Source organism: Eptesicus fuscus, chromosome 4 (assembly GCF_027574615.1).
Source record: "Eptesicus fuscus isolate TK198812 chromosome 4, DD_ASM_mEF_20220401, whole genome shotgun sequence".
NCBI lineage: Eukaryota > Metazoa > Chordata > Mammalia > Chiroptera > Vespertilionidae > Eptesicus > Eptesicus fuscus.
Window position 1 is genome coordinate 11,939,638 of NC_072476.1, and position 15,479 is coordinate 11,955,116.

General features: G+C 53.5%; 3 protein-coding genes and 1 non-coding gene across 6 annotated transcripts; 1 reads left to right on the forward strand and 3 right to left on the reverse strand.

Annotated features, from left to right (window-relative positions):
- The first annotated feature begins 5,030 nt into the window (after positions 1-5,030).
- On the forward strand, positions 5,031-9,388 carry MLST8 (MTOR associated protein, LST8 homolog). Of its 3 annotated transcripts, none has more exons than XM_028152984.2 (9): positions 5,031-5,238; positions 5,850-6,024; positions 6,200-6,251; positions 6,336-6,498; positions 6,943-7,018; positions 7,105-7,257; positions 8,213-8,337; positions 8,505-8,668; positions 8,802-9,388. In XM_028152984.2, the coding sequence occupies exons 2-9, from the start codon at positions 5,896-5,898 to the stop codon at positions 8,918-8,920; spliced, it is 981 nt and encodes a 326-aa protein (XP_028008785.1). In that variant the 5' UTR covers positions 5,031-5,238; positions 5,850-5,895; the 3' UTR covers positions 8,921-9,388. The 3 variants fall into 3 exon arrangements, with proteins under 3 accessions (XP_028008785.1, XP_054570593.1, XP_054570592.1); XM_054714618.1 differs by having other exon boundaries at positions 5,043-5,080; XM_054714617.1 differs by lacking the exon at positions 5,031-5,238 and adding an exon at positions 5,293-5,440.
- On the reverse strand, positions 9,351-13,603 carry BRICD5 (BRICHOS domain containing 5). Its single transcript, XM_008146412.3, has 6 exons — positions 10,794-13,603; positions 10,510-10,632; positions 10,147-10,302; positions 9,960-10,061; positions 9,545-9,698; positions 9,351-9,445 (listed from the first exon to the last, which is right to left on the reverse strand). The coding sequence occupies exons 1-6, from the start codon at positions 10,842-10,844 to the stop codon at positions 9,351-9,353; spliced, it is 681 nt and encodes a 226-aa protein (XP_008144634.2). The 5' UTR covers positions 10,845-13,603.
- MIR1842 (microRNA mir-1842) lies at positions 11,942-12,023 on the reverse strand. Its single transcript, NR_129216.2, has one exon. It is a non-coding gene; the product is annotated as a microRNA mir-1842 (primary transcript).
- Positions 13,604-13,679: 76 nt separating the features above from the next.
- Positions 13,680-14,857, reverse strand: PGP (phosphoglycolate phosphatase). Its single transcript, XM_008146413.3, has 2 exons — positions 14,150-14,857; positions 13,680-14,051 (listed from the first exon to the last, which is right to left on the reverse strand). Exons 1-2 carry the CDS (start codon positions 14,787-14,789, stop codon positions 13,726-13,728), a joined length of 966 nt encoding a protein of 321 aa, XP_008144635.1. The 5' UTR covers positions 14,790-14,857; the 3' UTR covers positions 13,680-13,725.
- Positions 14,858-15,479: the final 622 nt, after the last annotated feature.

Sequence of the window (15,479 nt, forward strand, 5' to 3'; positions counted from 1 at the left end):
AAACCAAAATCTCCTAGAAGGAAACAGGCAGTAATCTCTTGGACATCACTCTTTTTTTGAAAAAAAAAAAAAATTTTTTTATTGATTTCAGAAAGGAAGGGAAAGGGAGGGAGAGAGAGAAACATCAGTGATGAGGATCATTGACTGGCTGCCTCCTGCATGCCCTCTAATGGGGATCAAGCCCACAACCCAGGCATGTGCCCTGACTGGGAATCGAACCATGACCTTCTGGTTCATAGGTTGACGCTCAATCACCCAGCCACACCGGCTGGGCTGGACATCACTTTTTAAAAATATATATATTTTATTGATTTTTACAGAGAAGAAGGGAGAGGGATAGAGAGTTAGAAACATCGATGAGAGAGAAACATCTATCAGCTGCCTCCTGCACACCTCCCACTGGGGATGTGCCCACAACCAAGGTACATGCCCTTGACCAGAATCGAACCTGGGACCTTTCAGTCCGCAGGCCGACGACACTCTATCCACTGAGCCAAACCGGTTTCGGCTGGACATCATTCTTAGCAGTATCTTTTTGAATATGTCTCTTCAAATAAGGGGAAAAAAGAGAGAAAAAAAGGGATCACATCAAACTAAAAAGTTTTTGCACAGTGAAGGAAACCATCAACAAAATGAAAAGATAACCTAGTGAATGGGAGAAGATATTCACAAATGATACATCTCACAAAAGGTTAATATCCAAAATTTATAAGGCACTCATACAACTTAACACCAAAAAAATCCAATTAAAAAAATGGGCAGAGGTGGGTGAAAAAGGTAAAAGGATTAAGAAGTACAAATTGGACCCTAGTCAGTTGGTTCAGTGGTTAGAGCATGGGCCCTCAGACTGAAGGCTCCCAGATTTGATTCCAGCAAGGGCACATATCTTGGTTGCAGGCTCAATCCCTGGCCCTTATCAGGGTGCATGCAGGAGGCAACCAATTGATGTTTTTCTCTGTCTCTCCCCATCCCTTCCACTCTCTCTAAAAAAAAAATTAATGGAAAAATATCCTCGGGTGAGGATTAAGAACTACAAAAATAATAACAATAAAAACAACAACAACAAAAATGAAGTACAAATAGGTAGTTACAAAATAGTCACAGGGATATAAAAGTACAGCATAGGTAATATAGTCAATAATATTGTAATAGCTATGGATGGTACCAGGTGGGTACTTGAAATGTTGGGGTGATCACCTTATGACGTATATGACTGTTTAACCACTATGCTGTACACCTGAAACTAATCTATATAATGAAAGCCTAAACCAGTGGTCGGCAAACTCCTTAGTCAACAGAGCCAAATATCAACAGCGCAACGATTGAAATTTCTTTTGAGAGCCAAATTTTTTAATTTTTTTAATTTTTTTTAATTAAAAAATATATATATATTTATTGATTTTTTTACAGAGAGGAAGGGAGAGGGACAGAGAGCCAGAAACATCGATGAGAGAGAAACATCAATCAGCTGCCTCCTGCACACCCCCTACTGGGGATGTGCCCGCAACCAAGGCACATGCTCTTGACCGGAATTGAACCTGGGACCCTTCAGACTATCCGACGCTCTATCCACTGAGCCAAACTGGTTTTGGCAAGAGAGCCAAATTTTTTAAACTTAAACTTCTTCTAATGCCAGTTCTTCAAAATAGACTCGCCCAGGCCGTGGTATTTTGTGGAAGAGCCACACTCAAGGGGCCAAAGAACCGCATGTGGCTCGCGAGCCGCAGTTTGCTGACCACAGGCCTAAGCAACAGTTGGCAGAACGACCAGAACAATCGGTTGCTATGATGTGCACTGACCACCAGAGGGCAGATACTCAATGCAGGAGCTGCCCCCTGATGGTCAGTGTGCTCCCACAGGGAAAACACTGCTCAGCCAGAAGCTGGGTTCAAGGCTGGCGAGTGCAGCGGCGGAATCACTAAGCAGCAGCAAGTAGGCAGGCGGTAAGGAGCGAGAAGGTGCAGGCTGGGCTGAGGGACAACCCCCTCCCCCCCCCAGTGTACGAATTTCGTGCACCAGGCCTCTAGTACAAAATAATATTGAATGTCAACTTTAATGGAAAAATAAAAACTTTTTAAAATGGGCAGAGGACCTGAATAAACATTTCTCCCAACAGAGCATACAGATGGCCAACAGAAATATGAAAAGATGCTCAACATCACTAATGATCAGGGAAATTAAAATCAAAACCACAGTGAGATATCACCTCAAACCTGTCACAATGGCTATCATCAATAAACAACAAATGTTAGTGAGCACGTGGAGAAAAGGGAACCCACATACACTGTTGATGGGACTGTAAACTAGTACAGCCACTATGGAAAACAGTATGGAGATCCCTCAAAAAATTAAAAATAGAGCTACCATATAACCCAGCAAATCCACTTCTGGGTATTTATCTGAAGAAAACAAAAACACTAATTTGAAAGATATATGCACCCCTATGTTCACTGCAGCATTACTAGTAATAGCCAATGTATGGAAGTAACATAGATGTCCATCAATAGAGAAATGGATAACGAAGATGTGGTACATATATACATGATGGAATATTATTCAGCCATAAAAATTATGAAATCTTGCCATTTGCAATAACATGGTTGGACCTAGAGGGCATTATGCTAAGTGAAATAAGTCAGACAAAAGAAAGACAAATACCCTATGATTTCACTTATATGTTGAACCTAAAAACAAAACAAATGAATAAACCAAACAGAAACACACTGGGAACAAGCTGATGTTTAAAGGGGAGAGGATTTCTTTTTATATAAAAAAGAAACATCCAGAATAGGCAAATCCATAGAGACAGAAATTAGATTGATTGGTGATTGCCAAGAGCTGGAGGAGTTGAGAGGGGGTGGGGAATGATGAGTGATTGCATAATGGATATGGGGTTTTCTTTTGGGGTGATGAACATGTTCTAGAACTAGATAGAAGTGGTAGTTGCACACCTTTTTAATGTACTAAGTGCCACAAACTTTGAAAATATTTCATTTCATATTATGTGAATTTCACCTCAATTAAAACAAAAACAGCATAATGCCTCACACAGAATAAGCCCTCAAAATGCTATGAAAGGTGCTGAAAACCAGGAGTTCAATAGGTAAAGAGGTGGCGGGGAAAGCATCCTAGGTATGGGGAAAGGTTCAGAAGTGAGTGTGTGGTGGCAAATCATCTCTGGCCAGATGGAGCATAGAGCAAGTGGCTCATGGAGCGGAGCGGGGAGAAAGCTGCGGGGTCTGTAGAGGCCAGACCCAGGAGTCTGGAGGGTGACAGGAAACCCCTGAAGGCTTTTAACAGGGCTCAGACTTAGGTTTTTAAGAGACGGTTTTGCAATGTGTAGGACAGCTTGAAGGGGGGCCAGAGTGGTGTGGGAAGGCAGGCCAGGAGAATGTTATGGGAGAGTGGGTAGTGAATGCACCTGGATCACAACTAGTTGCAACACCCAAGTAGCCACTGCACACAGAGGAGTAGGTCCATAGCAAATTGTCTTGGCTATGAAAAGTAGAGATGTCCGCGGGGCCTTCCAGGGACAGTGTCTCACCGGGTGCTAGACCTGAGCTGGAGGCCGGGAGGAGGGATGGCGGTATTAGAAGCCCTGGAAACCCCACGGACAGTTTGGTGTGCAGAGACAAGAACTCTGAAGGGCACCAGCCTTAGGGATAGAGAAAGAGACTGAATGCCTGGACAAGAAGCTAGGCAGCCCTGACCGGTTTGGCTCAGTGGATAGAGCGTCAGCCTTCGGACTGAAAGGTCCCGGGTTCGATTCCGGTGAAGGGCATGTACCTTGGTTGCAAGCACGTCCCCAGTGGGAGGTGTGCAGGAGGCAGCTGATTGATGTTTCTCTCTCATCGATGTTTCTGGCTCTCTATCCCTCTCCCTTCCTCTCTGTAAAAAATCAATAAAATATTTAAAAAAAGAAATGAAAAAAAAAAGAAGAAGCTAGGCAACAGGAGCTTTTCAGAAGCAGTGCTGTCAACTACTGTGCAAACGTGTCAAGATCCAGAAAGAAAAGTATCCACTGGGTTTGGCAGCATGAGAAGGGCAGTGACCTTGTGACATTTTAACTGGATAGCTGGGAATAAAAGTCCTGGCAGCAAGAGGAGTGGGAAGCGAGAATGTGGAACCAGCAAGGCAGTGAAGACAGCTCTTTGAAGGAGAGAGTGCTGGCTGGAAGTAGAGTTTTGGGTTGTTTTATGGAGTTTCAAGTCTGGGGAGAAGGAAGAAGGGGAAGTGGGGAAGGTACAAGAAGGAAGGTTCTTGGGACCCAGGGCCTGGGTGGATGGGCTGGAGGATGTGGCCTTAGTACAAGGGCCAGATAAGGAAGGGGGTGGAGGTGCAGCTGCGTTTTGACCGTGGTGAGCACAAACAGTGGGAGAGCCTGTCTTAAGGGCTGTTTTTCTGTGAAAAAGGGTGAGACCACGTGCCTGGAGTGTGTGTGTGTGTGTGGGGGGTGGTGGTGGTGGAAAATAAAGTATGAGGGACCCCAGTTTTGGAGGGGTCACTGGTTTGAGTTAGGGGAATGGAGGATGGGTCTACAAAGCCCTGTACGTGCCCGGACTAAGGTTGCCAGATTTAGCGAATAAAACTACAGGACGCCTAGTTACATCTGAATTTCACGTAAGCAACGAATAACTTTTTAGTTTATCTCATGCAATATTTGGGACTTTTTTTTAAAAGTTATTGCTGCTCATCTGAAACTCAAATGTAACTAAGCGTCCCGTAATTTACCTGGGAATCCTACCCCGGCATGGCGAGTAGGGGGTGGAAGAGACTGCGCGACCTGGCCTGGGGACCCAAGCATGGAAAGTGAGTGCCACAAGGGAGGGGTGCTCGAGTGAGGAGAAGGCTGAGGCCACCACTTCGTTCATCTACCCCTCGCCGCCAGCCAGCACCTCTACTGGTTCTTCCAGGGAGGGGCTGGCCCCGCAGCACCAGAGCGTTGGTCTCGTCCCACCCACCCCCGCACGCCCGTGGTGTCGCCCTAGCGGCCCATCGATAACTCTACGCTCGGCCTCAGACTCTATCGACTCACTCCTCCACTCGCCGTCCTGGACTGCGGCGGAGCGCCGAGCCGCCTGTACGGTATTGAGGTCGCGGGACGAGGGCTAGAAAGCAGCTACTGTGTGGCCCGGAGAGCGCACCCGGAGGAAGTTGGCCCAGTGGGACAGAGCCCGGCCGGCCGGCAGAGAACCTGGGAGCGCCAAGATCCCGCCACAGAGGGCCCCCTCGCAGCAGGTCTAGCCGCTGGCCTGCTACGCATGCGCAGTCGCAGCACTCGGCTTTCCGGTCGGCCCCTCTGCTGCCTTGCGCACGCGCGACCCATCCTTGCGGCAGAGTGGCGGCGGCGTACCTGCCCCCTGCGGGTGGCGGCGTCCGCGGCGTGTCTGTGGGGCCGGGCCGGGCGTACGCGGCAGAGCTGGGAGGCTGCCTCTTGCCGGTTGTCGCGCGTGTCCCTAAGCCTCTCTGTGCCTCAGTTTCCCCATCTCTAAAATGGGAATGATATCTATCTATCTATCTATCTCCGAGTGGACCTATAATCTGTTTAGGACAGTGATTTTCAACTGGTGTGCCGCAAGAATTTTTAAAACGTGCAATTCCCATTTAGTCAGGGGTACTGACCTCTTTTCCATTAGATTGTCAAATTTAAAAATGACAACAGCCAACCCAACAATAGCCCTTCGGTGTGAATGAATCAGAATTATAACTTTTTTTTTGTCAGATCAGCAAAAGTATTTCTTGGTGTGTCGCAGAATTTTAGCATTTAGTTTATGTGTGCCATGAGATGTAAAAGATTGGAAATCGCTGGTTTAGGGCATAAAGGGTATACTCACCTTTCTATTTTCCAGATTCTCTGACCTTTAACCCCTGCTGAGTCTTCCAAGCGGCCACAACATGAACACATCCCCAGGCACTGTGGGCAGTGACCCGGTCATCTTGGCGACTGCGGGCTATGACCACACCGTGCGGTTTTGGCAGGCCCACAGCGGGATCTGCACCCGCACGGTGCAGCACCAGGACTCTGTATCCTCTGCTGGGGAGGTGGGGAGGGTGGTGCTGGACTGGATCCCTGGTGGGGATAACAGCCTGGGTGAAGGCCTGGGGTGGGGAGAATACAGCAGCAGCTGAGCCAGATGGTGGAGGCCTTGAGGGCTCCTGACTCCAGGGCTCTGCTGGTCATCATCCTTAGCATACATAGCAGGTGAATGCCCTGGAAATCACGCCCGACCGCAGTATGATTGCTGCTGCAGGTACCTGTACCCTCAACTTGACCCCTAACCTCTTGGTGGTTTGATCTAGGCACAGCCAAACCTCACTTTGGTCTGTGCCCACAGGTTACCAGCACATCCGCATGTATGATCTCAACTCCAATAACCCCAACCCCATCATCAGCTATGATGGGGTCAATAAGAACATCGCATCTGTGGGCTTCCATGAGGATGGCCGCTGGATGTACACGGGTGGGGAGGACTGCACTGCCCGGATCTGGGACCTCAGGTGTGGATGCCAGGCAGGAGGGCCAGCTGCCTGGATGTGTAGGGGTTCTGGGTGTATGGGAGTGAGGGTCAAACTGGAGAGTTCCCTCAGCAGAAGCCGAGACAGGGTTTGCTATGTGGGTGATTTATTGAAAGCAATGAGGAAAGCAGGTTAGAGAAGAGATAAAGCCACACAAAGATGAGTCCAGTCTCAGCCTGATCCTACAGGGAACTCTGGGAGAATAAATTGCATCAAAGAGCAAGTCCTGCCTTGAGGCAGGGGACTGGCCTTTATGTCCCTTCTGAGTCAATCATTGGCTTCAGACTGCCCCTGGTGAGTGTGAGCCTCCTAAGTATTTCCTGTGGGGTAGCTCTTAGCAGCAGAGGGACAAGGATAAATGGCCAGGGAAAGGGCATCTGGGTGGGGCACCAACAGCATCTACAGTATTTGTCTCCCACCCCAAAGGTCCCGCAACCTGCAGTGTCAGCGGATCTTCCAGGTGAATGCACCCATTAACTGTGTGTGCCTGCACCCCAACCAGGTGAGGGGTATGCACAGGTCTGGGCACCCTGGGGCTTTGGGGGGCAGGGGTCCTGCCTTATCTCACCTCCCTCCCTTGCACCCCAGGCAGAGCTCATTGTGGGTGACCAGAGCGGCGCTATCCACATCTGGGACTTAAAAACTGACCACAATGAGCAGTTGATCCCTGAGCCTGAGGTCTCCATCACATCTGCCCACATTGATCCGGATGCCAGCTACATGGCAGCAGTAAATAGCACTGTGAGTCCTGGGGTGGGTGCAGTGGTGGAGACCAACTCAGCACCCAGCCCCTTATCTCCTTTATTCCCTGCAGGTGTCTCCCTTACCCCACAGTTCTGCTGTTCCCTCCTGTACTCCAGCTCCAACCTAGTCACCAAAGTCAAGATGCCACCTCTCGTTACCTGCTGTAGCCCCATCAGTTCCCATCTCCTGAATCTAAAATCTATCCCACTTACCCCATTTTCTGGTCTCCCTCTGATCCCCCTCACCCCAATCCATTCTCTTTCTGCCACCAGGGCATTCTTCAGTAGTACCAGCCTGATCCCATTGTTCCCTGCATAAAGCCAATGATGACCCTGGCTCCTTATCATGGCCTCAAGATACTGTGGGTGCCCTCCTCTCATTTTTTTTTTTTTTAAATCCTCACCCAATGAATGAGGATATTTTTTCCATTGATTTTAGAAAGTAGAAGGGAGGGAGGATGGGGTGGGGGGGCGCGATTGGAGGGAAGAGGAAAGAGAGAAACATGATGTGACAGAGACACATTAGTTGGTTGCCTCCCACACTCACCCTGACTGGGGGCGGGGATCAGACCTGCAACCTAGGTGTGTGACCTTGAACCAGAGTTGAACCTGTGATCTTTCAGGATGCAGGCCATGCTCTAACCATTGACCCATGCTAACCAGGGCCCATCTCATTCTTCGCATTCCGGTTGGCCAGCAGCATCAGGAAGGCTAGATATAGCCTCTTGCTCTCAGCCCACCAGGTGTAGCCCTTGATTGGGGCCAGGCCTCCAGGTGCTCCCTGCAGGTGGGACTTGATGTGCCAGCAATATGTCCCCGGACCCCAGATCCCCTGTGTGCAACCACAGTGTTGGATGGCAGCCCCTGGATCTGGGTCTACCTGCTAGGGCACCCATTCCCATGTGTCAGACTGGAGGTTCTGGTCCCCCCATGATCTTCCTCCTACCCCGCAGGGGAACTGCTATGTTTGGAATCTGACGGGGGGCATTGGTGATGAGGTGACGCAGCTCATCCCCAAGACCAAGATCCCAGCACACACCCGCTACGCCCTGCAGTGCCGCTTCAGCCCAGACTCCACGTGTGTGCGGGGCCTGGTAGACCAGGAGTTCTCCATGGCTATGGGGAGGAAGGGACCTGCCTGGGTTGGGGGCTTGATGGATCCGGGTCTGCTTGGTGGATGGCAAGGGGATGCAGGGTTGGAGTGACTGCTGATGACATCCCCACCATGCTCACACCCACCCCTAGGCTCCTCGCCACCTGCTCGGCTGACCAGACGTGCAAGATTTGGAGGACGTCCAACTTCTCCCTGATGACGGAGCTAAGCATCAAGAGCAGCAATCCCGGAGAGTCATCCCGAGGCTGGATGTGGGGCTGTGCCTTCTCTGGGGACTCCCAGTACATTGTCACGGGTGAGTCCCGCCTACCCTGCCTCCCTGCCCTGCTAGCCCAGTGGTGATTGCTGCGGATTCCCTGCTACCTGGGAGCCAGCCTCCAGTGTGGGGCCGAATCCTGAGTTGCTACCCATACCCTCCCTCCCCACAGCTTCCTCTGACAACCTGGCCCGGCTTTGGTGCGTGGAGACGGGAGAGATCAAGAGAGAATACGGCGGCCACCAGAAAGCCGTGGTCTGCTTGGCCTTCAATGACAGTGTGCTGGGCTAGCCTGTGCCCCGCTGGGATTGCATGCAGCCATCAGGCAGCACTGGCTAGATGTGATTGTTCAGCTGCCAAGTCAGAGCGAGCCCTTCCTCGGGCTAGCCTCTACCAGCTTAGGCTAGCTGGACCTGACTGACTACCCTGGCCCCCTTGGCCAGCCTAGATGCCAAGCTGGTCTGCCTGGGGGCTCTTTTAGTCCCCAGTTGCTTATCTGGATGTGACAGGGCTCAGGAGGCTGACCCAAGCAGCCTGGCTGCTGCCTACCCCCAAGCCAGTGCTTTTCCCCCTCCCTACCCATTATATGTCCCGAGACCACAGAAAACACCATCATGGCCAAGTGGAGGGGTTTATTAGCCCCTGCTGGTGGCTGCCTTCCATGGTACTGATGATAGGGCCGTCCAGCTGGCTGGCTTGTGGGGCTGGGTGGGCTGGGGGTTCAGTCTGGGAGGTAATAAAAGCAGACTGACACACAGATGTTGCTTGGGAAGCAGATGTCGATGCATAGATAGATGAGCCGCTGCCTCCGGGGCCCTGTGGGGAAGGGCCTTAATGAACCCCAAAAGAGTGCGTCTCCCTCTCCCAGAATGTCCACGGGAGCCCAGGCCTCTCCCCATAGCTGCCCCGACTCACCCTCTGCTCGACGGGCCCAGTAAATGGGGATCTTTGAGCAAAAGTGCCGCACTGAAGCCCCCACTTGGGCAGGGTCCACCTCATGGCTCCCAAGCACTGCCAGCAGCTCCTGAGCATAGTGGGTATCCTGGCTGGGGCTGTTAGGCCCCTGGGTCTGCAGAGAAGGCTCTGGTGGGCCTTGGGACAGGGATACTTGCACTGCCTTTGGCTGGGCAGGGCCCATGAATCTCTGGACATGCCAGCACTGTGCCAGCCACGCCCTCAGTTCTTGTCAGCAGCCTCACCAAAGGGAAGATAGAGCTTCTGTTCCTCTGAAACCAGAGCCCCAGCCCTCCCCGGCCCGGGCTGTACACAGGACCCTTTGTCTGGCCCCTGGCCTGGAAAGCCTGATCATGCAAGTACGGAGGCTGCTCACCTTCGAGGTGTTCACCAGAAGCTGCAGGGTCTTGCGATCTCTGGGCTCCATCAGGTGGAGGAAGCAGGCCCGGTGCTCTGCAGGTCGGTAACAGACACAGCCCTGGGGAGGCAGGCAGGTAAGGAAAGTCCATCTGAATAATACCTTTTGGCAGTGACCCCCCCCCCATCCCCACCAGTCAACTCACGCTCTGCCCATCGAACAGCACCGCCCAGCTGTGGTTACTCTGAGTCGGGGTTACCCTGATGGTTGCCACATTCCCGGCCACGTCCACCTGGGCAGTTTGGTTGAACTGGTACACCCTGGGGCTCGGGAGGGTCAGACGGGACATCTGTAGCAGTGGCTGGGTGGGAAGCCAGAGCTCAGCTGGGCAGGCTAGGGCTGCCCTCACCCTCTCTCCCCAGCCCTTCGAGGCTTCTGACCCCTTCACTCCTTTGTCCTCCCCCTGTAAGCTCAGCTCTAAGCCCTGGATTTATTGGAGGGCTGGATGTGCTGGCTTCTCCTCCCCCTTCCTAGTGTGCATGCCTGCCCAGGTCCTGAGGAGGCTCACCTTGGGAGGGCTGTGAGCAAAGCCAAAAAGCCCTCCAGCCACAGCCCCAGCAGTGGCCAATGCCAGCAGCAGCAGCAGCAGGCCCAGGGCTCTCCAGCCCCCATGGCAGGGCCTGGTCTTCACCTGAGGGCACATTGCAGTCAGTGGGGCTTAGAGCAGACTGGCTCAGGGAAGGTAGGGGTTGAGGAGGTGTGGGTGATGGGTGTTGCCCTCTTGTCCCCTGCTCAGGGCATGCCCTGGGTCTTTGTCCCAGGAGAGGGCACTGGGTGATGGGAGGCACTCACCCTGATAGGCCCAGGCCTGGGGTCCTCTGCACAGCAGCTCCCCTGCTCCATGATGCAGCCCTGGTGACAATGCTCTGATTGTCTGCCACTCCTTGGAGTCAGCCAGGAAAACCTCAGGAGCCTCTGATAAGCCAAACAGCCGTCCTGGCCCCCTCCCCTCCTGACCCTACTGCCTCCTCCCCAGCCCAGCTACCTGAGCCAAGACAGCCCTCTCCCCTCCACCTGGGGGAGGGGGATGAGCTTGTCACCGTGCCTGGCTCTCCTCACACCTGGCCTGTGCTAACCTGAGAGCACAAACCTGGTAGAGCATGAGAGCATGGCCTTGTGGAAATCAAGATCTGCTGAATAGCAGGGAGGGCAGCCCAGACTTGGCAAGAGCAGCTTTGCAGAGTCTGGTTGGGGGCAGATTAATTTTTCCTAAAGAGGCCGGTTTCTAGTCTCCTGGGTTACCTCCAGACTCCTAGGGCTGGGCACAAGGCCTGGCATACAGCAAACCATCAATAAATGCCTGTTATGAAAGGTTGGTATTCTGCACTGCCATCCCACTTCCCAACCCCTGCAATTTTGGGTTGGGTAGCATCCCAGAGAATGTGCCTGACACCAGGATGGCTTCCAGGAAGCTCCGCTGCAGTAAAGGTAGCCTACTTGAACCTCCCTTGCACCCTGAGACGGTTAGGTCAGCCTTATGTCCACCAGCCTCTGCCCTGACCAGCATGGCTTTCTCTAACTGTGCTATGGCCCTGGCTCCTAGCTTGCATTTCGTCACTTAACACTGTGGATTGCCACAGGCAGGGCTCCCCAGGCAGCTTTCACAACACGGGTGTCCTCACCAGGAGCCCTGTCCTACTCTGGTTTTGCTTTGTGCTTCATTTTTCCTGGATCTTCAGAACCTGTCCTGTTATGAACCTGAGATGGGGTTGTTTCCAGCTCTGGAATAGAAGAGCCTTCAACTAAGTCCTCCCGTCCCATACCCACACGAAGGCTAGACAGCTGCAGCCTGTGTGTGAAGGCTGCTGTCAAGGCGAGAGCAAGGAACGCTAGTCAGCATGGGTTTGAGAGTTTAATGTGCATTTGAGTTCACACAGTAAGGGCAGAGATGGGGCAGAAGAGGAAGGTGTCGCTGGCTGCCGCACCTGCTGCGTGCTCCTGGTGTGGGTGACAACGCCCTGACAGGCCTGCTCAATATCCAGACCCACCTTGAGCCGACCTCGCAGAGCCAACGTCAGCACCACCAACCTCACAGGCACCGGCTGCCCTGCTGTTGTTGGCAGAGTCCAACCCCCAAACACTCCAAGCCTGGGAGGAGCTAAAGGCTCAGGGTACCCTTTACTACTGAGAACTCTCAGAGAAAGAAGTGAAAGAGTGCTGTAACTCTGGGACTAGGAGAGAAGCCACAGGTTGTAGGCAGACCCCACTGGGTGCAGAGCAAGGCGCCGGGAAGGAGTCGGCCCAAAGGAACAGCTTCCCAGGCTCTACCCTACAAGTGCAGCTGGAAAGTCTGCTTATCAGGCCTGTTCCCAAAGGTCAGCAACTTAGGGAATAGGCAAAGGCCAGGGCTCCCTACCAAGAACCCATGGCTAGCCGGTGAACCCTGCCAGTCCTCCAGCTGGCCACTGACAAAGGACTTCAGAGCCAAGACAGTTGGCCTCATGGACCATTGGCATCTAACCCCCACACAACCAAAGGTAGGGGAGGACAGGAAGAGGCTGGACGCTTTGTAGGAACCATTTTTCCTGTTCTTGGGGACACTTCTTTCTTCTCCCACCCAGAGGGCACCCTGGATAACAGGCATTCCTTGGCCTGCTTATGACTTTAGCCCTGCTGCTCACTGCGGGGCCTGGAGATTTCTTCGGTGAGATTTGCCCTACAAGACAGAGCACAGCTATTAACATGCTTAAGATTCAATTCCACCCCTTGACAAAGTTGTTCAAAAGTTTAAAAAAATAATTTTTTATAACAGTGCTGCTCTGAGCTCCCTACACAGCAGGCCAAAGTTCAGCAAAGGCACCCATGTCCTCCTGGCTACTCAGCCAACAATATGCTCACTCCATGTCACTTGGGTTTAAATGTACATTTTGAGAAAGCTGTGGTTTAGCTGGGGTGAGTTTACAAAGCTGCACGACCATGTATGAGGAGCAGCAGCCCTGAGCATCTGAAACACAACACTCAAAATGGCAGAGTGGTTTGTAAGGAAATGTGGAGTGGTGGTGGTAAGGTCAGCTCTCCACACCCCAAAGACGGGGAGACACTACCTGGGTACCATCCCACCCTGCAGGTGAGGAGATGGAATACAGCAGCCAGCTCCTCTGCTGATGACCCCAACCATCGGGTCATGGGTTGGTTTGTACATTTCTCCTGCTAGTCAAAATAGTCAGTCCCTTCTCCCCTTTGCCCAACAAGGGGACTTGATCCCTGAATAAAAATTTCAATAAAATATGTGACACCCCTAGACCTACCTCAGTCCCATCAGCAGGCCCTTAGGTTATCTGAATTCTGGACAGATGTGAAGCCTGCTCTTGCCAATGGCAACCAAGGCCCAGAATCCCCACAATGCCCTCCAAGTTTAAAAGTGCATTTTAGGCCCTGGCCAGGTGGCTCAGTTGGTTAGAGGGTTGTCCTGATATGCCAAGGTTGTGGGTTCGATCCCCAGTCAGGGCACATCCAAGAAGCAACCAATGAATGCATAAATAACAGAAAATTGATGTTTCTCTCTCTCCTTTACTCTCTTAAAAAAAAGGTGCATCTCAAATTATAAACACCTGTAACAAAATCACCCCCCAAACTTTTACTTCCAAGGTTACTAGTGCCTTTGCTTAACTCCAAGTATTACCTTTAAAGCCACCTAGCTGAGCAAGTGCTTAAGCCCCACCTATTAATTTGGTTAAGTGATTTTCAAATTTTTTTTATTCTGTAGATTAAAGACGCTAAATCTTTAACCTTGAAGGGCAGGCAAAAGGTCGGCTATGCTGTCAACATAGAAGTCAGGGACCATTTTCCTTTTAGACATGCAGTCACTTTCCTGATTACTCTTCACATCTCTTAGAGAGGAGACTCCAGTGAGGGTGAGGATGGTCTTTAGGCCACAGGAGACGCCCAGGAGGATATCTGTGTCCAGGCGATCTCCCACCATGACGGTGCGCTCTGGGTTGATGCCGTACTCCTGGGACACGCAGTCGAAGATGAAGCGGCTGGGCTTCCCTATGATGTCGGCCTGGCGCTCAGCGGCCATCTCCACGGCTCGGACCAGACAACCGGTACCTGAGGGGCGGAGAGGGGAGGGGAGGAGAGCGCCCGAGGTCAGAGGGTTGGAGAGGCCCGCCGCCGCCCTCCAACCTCCTGCCCCGGGGCGCACGGACCCGCGATGAAGCGGCCGTTCTCGAGGGGGAGCCGGTTGTCCATGTTGGTGCCCACGAGCAGGCAGCTGGGCTGCTGCAAGTAACGCACGGCCTTGGTGAGCTTCATGTAGCTGAAGTGCGGGTCGAAGCCCACCACGACGGCGCGCACATCGGGCTCGAGGGGCGCGTCTAGCCAGGCGCCAGGGCCGTCGCCCTGCAGGGGATCCGGCCCCACGCCCACGCAGGCGACGCCCACGGCCTCCAGCTCCGCCGCCAGAGCTGCACTGCCCAGCACGTAGGCCTTGGGAGCCGGAGAGCCGGTCAGGCGCTGGCGCAGGTACAGCGCGGTGCAGTAGGCCGTGCCGAAGACCTCAGGGCTGTCGCCGGGTCCCGCGGGGCCGCCGAAGCCCAGGCGCCGCAGCTTCTCGGCGTAGGCCTCACGGGTCTTGCTGCTGTTGTTGGTGATGAAGCCGAGGCGTTTGCCACGGGCCCGCAGCGCCGTTAGGGTCTCAGGCGCGCCAGGCACGGCCGTCTCGCCGCGCCACAGCACGCCGTCGCAGTCGAACAGCAGCGTGTCCACGTCGGCCAGCAGCGCCTGGGCCCGCTCGGCGCTCAGCCGCACGCAGCGGGCGTCGTCGCCGCCTGCCTCCGCCTCTGCCATGGCCGCCTGCCGCCGTCACCGCCACCGGCAGCCACCGGCCTCTCCTCACAGCCGCCCGCCACAGTGTCCGCTCCGCCCCCGCCGTGTTCATTGGCCCCCCCGCCTCACGCGCACCACCCATTGGACACCGCCTGCGCCAATCCGCCCCTGCCTACCTCAGGTTGCCGGAGCTCAGCGCCAACCGTCACGGGCCGGCGCAGGGAAGAGGACAGCTATTGGCTGTAAGTCCAGAGGCGCTTCGGTGATTGGCTGGCAGGGAGCCAACCGGTATTCGGAGTGGAACCTTGACTGCGGAAACGCTGCGGAGCCGGGGAGCCGGCGCAGGACGTAAGGCCGCTGCTTATTGGGCAGCTCAATGGGCAGCTCGCTCATTGGAGGCGCGTGGTCAGCTTAGGTGACGGAGACCCTTAATCGAATGACCCTCAATCGGGCAGGCTACTGATTGGCTGGCTTCTCGCCCGTCGTGCGGGCGGGGCTCTCCGCAGGAGCGCTGTAGGGGTGGGGTGCTGCCCCCCTTTCGGAGGCAATCACGTCTTCACCTTTGCTTGGGCTGAGCCGGGCATTGTCCTTCCCACTGGACAGTCTCCGCACACAGTGTCAGCGTGCCGTCAGGTTACGGCCAGTCCTGAGAGCCAGCTCGGAACTCCTTCCTCACAAGCCTTGCGTTGTCATTTCCCAAAATGCTTTCCC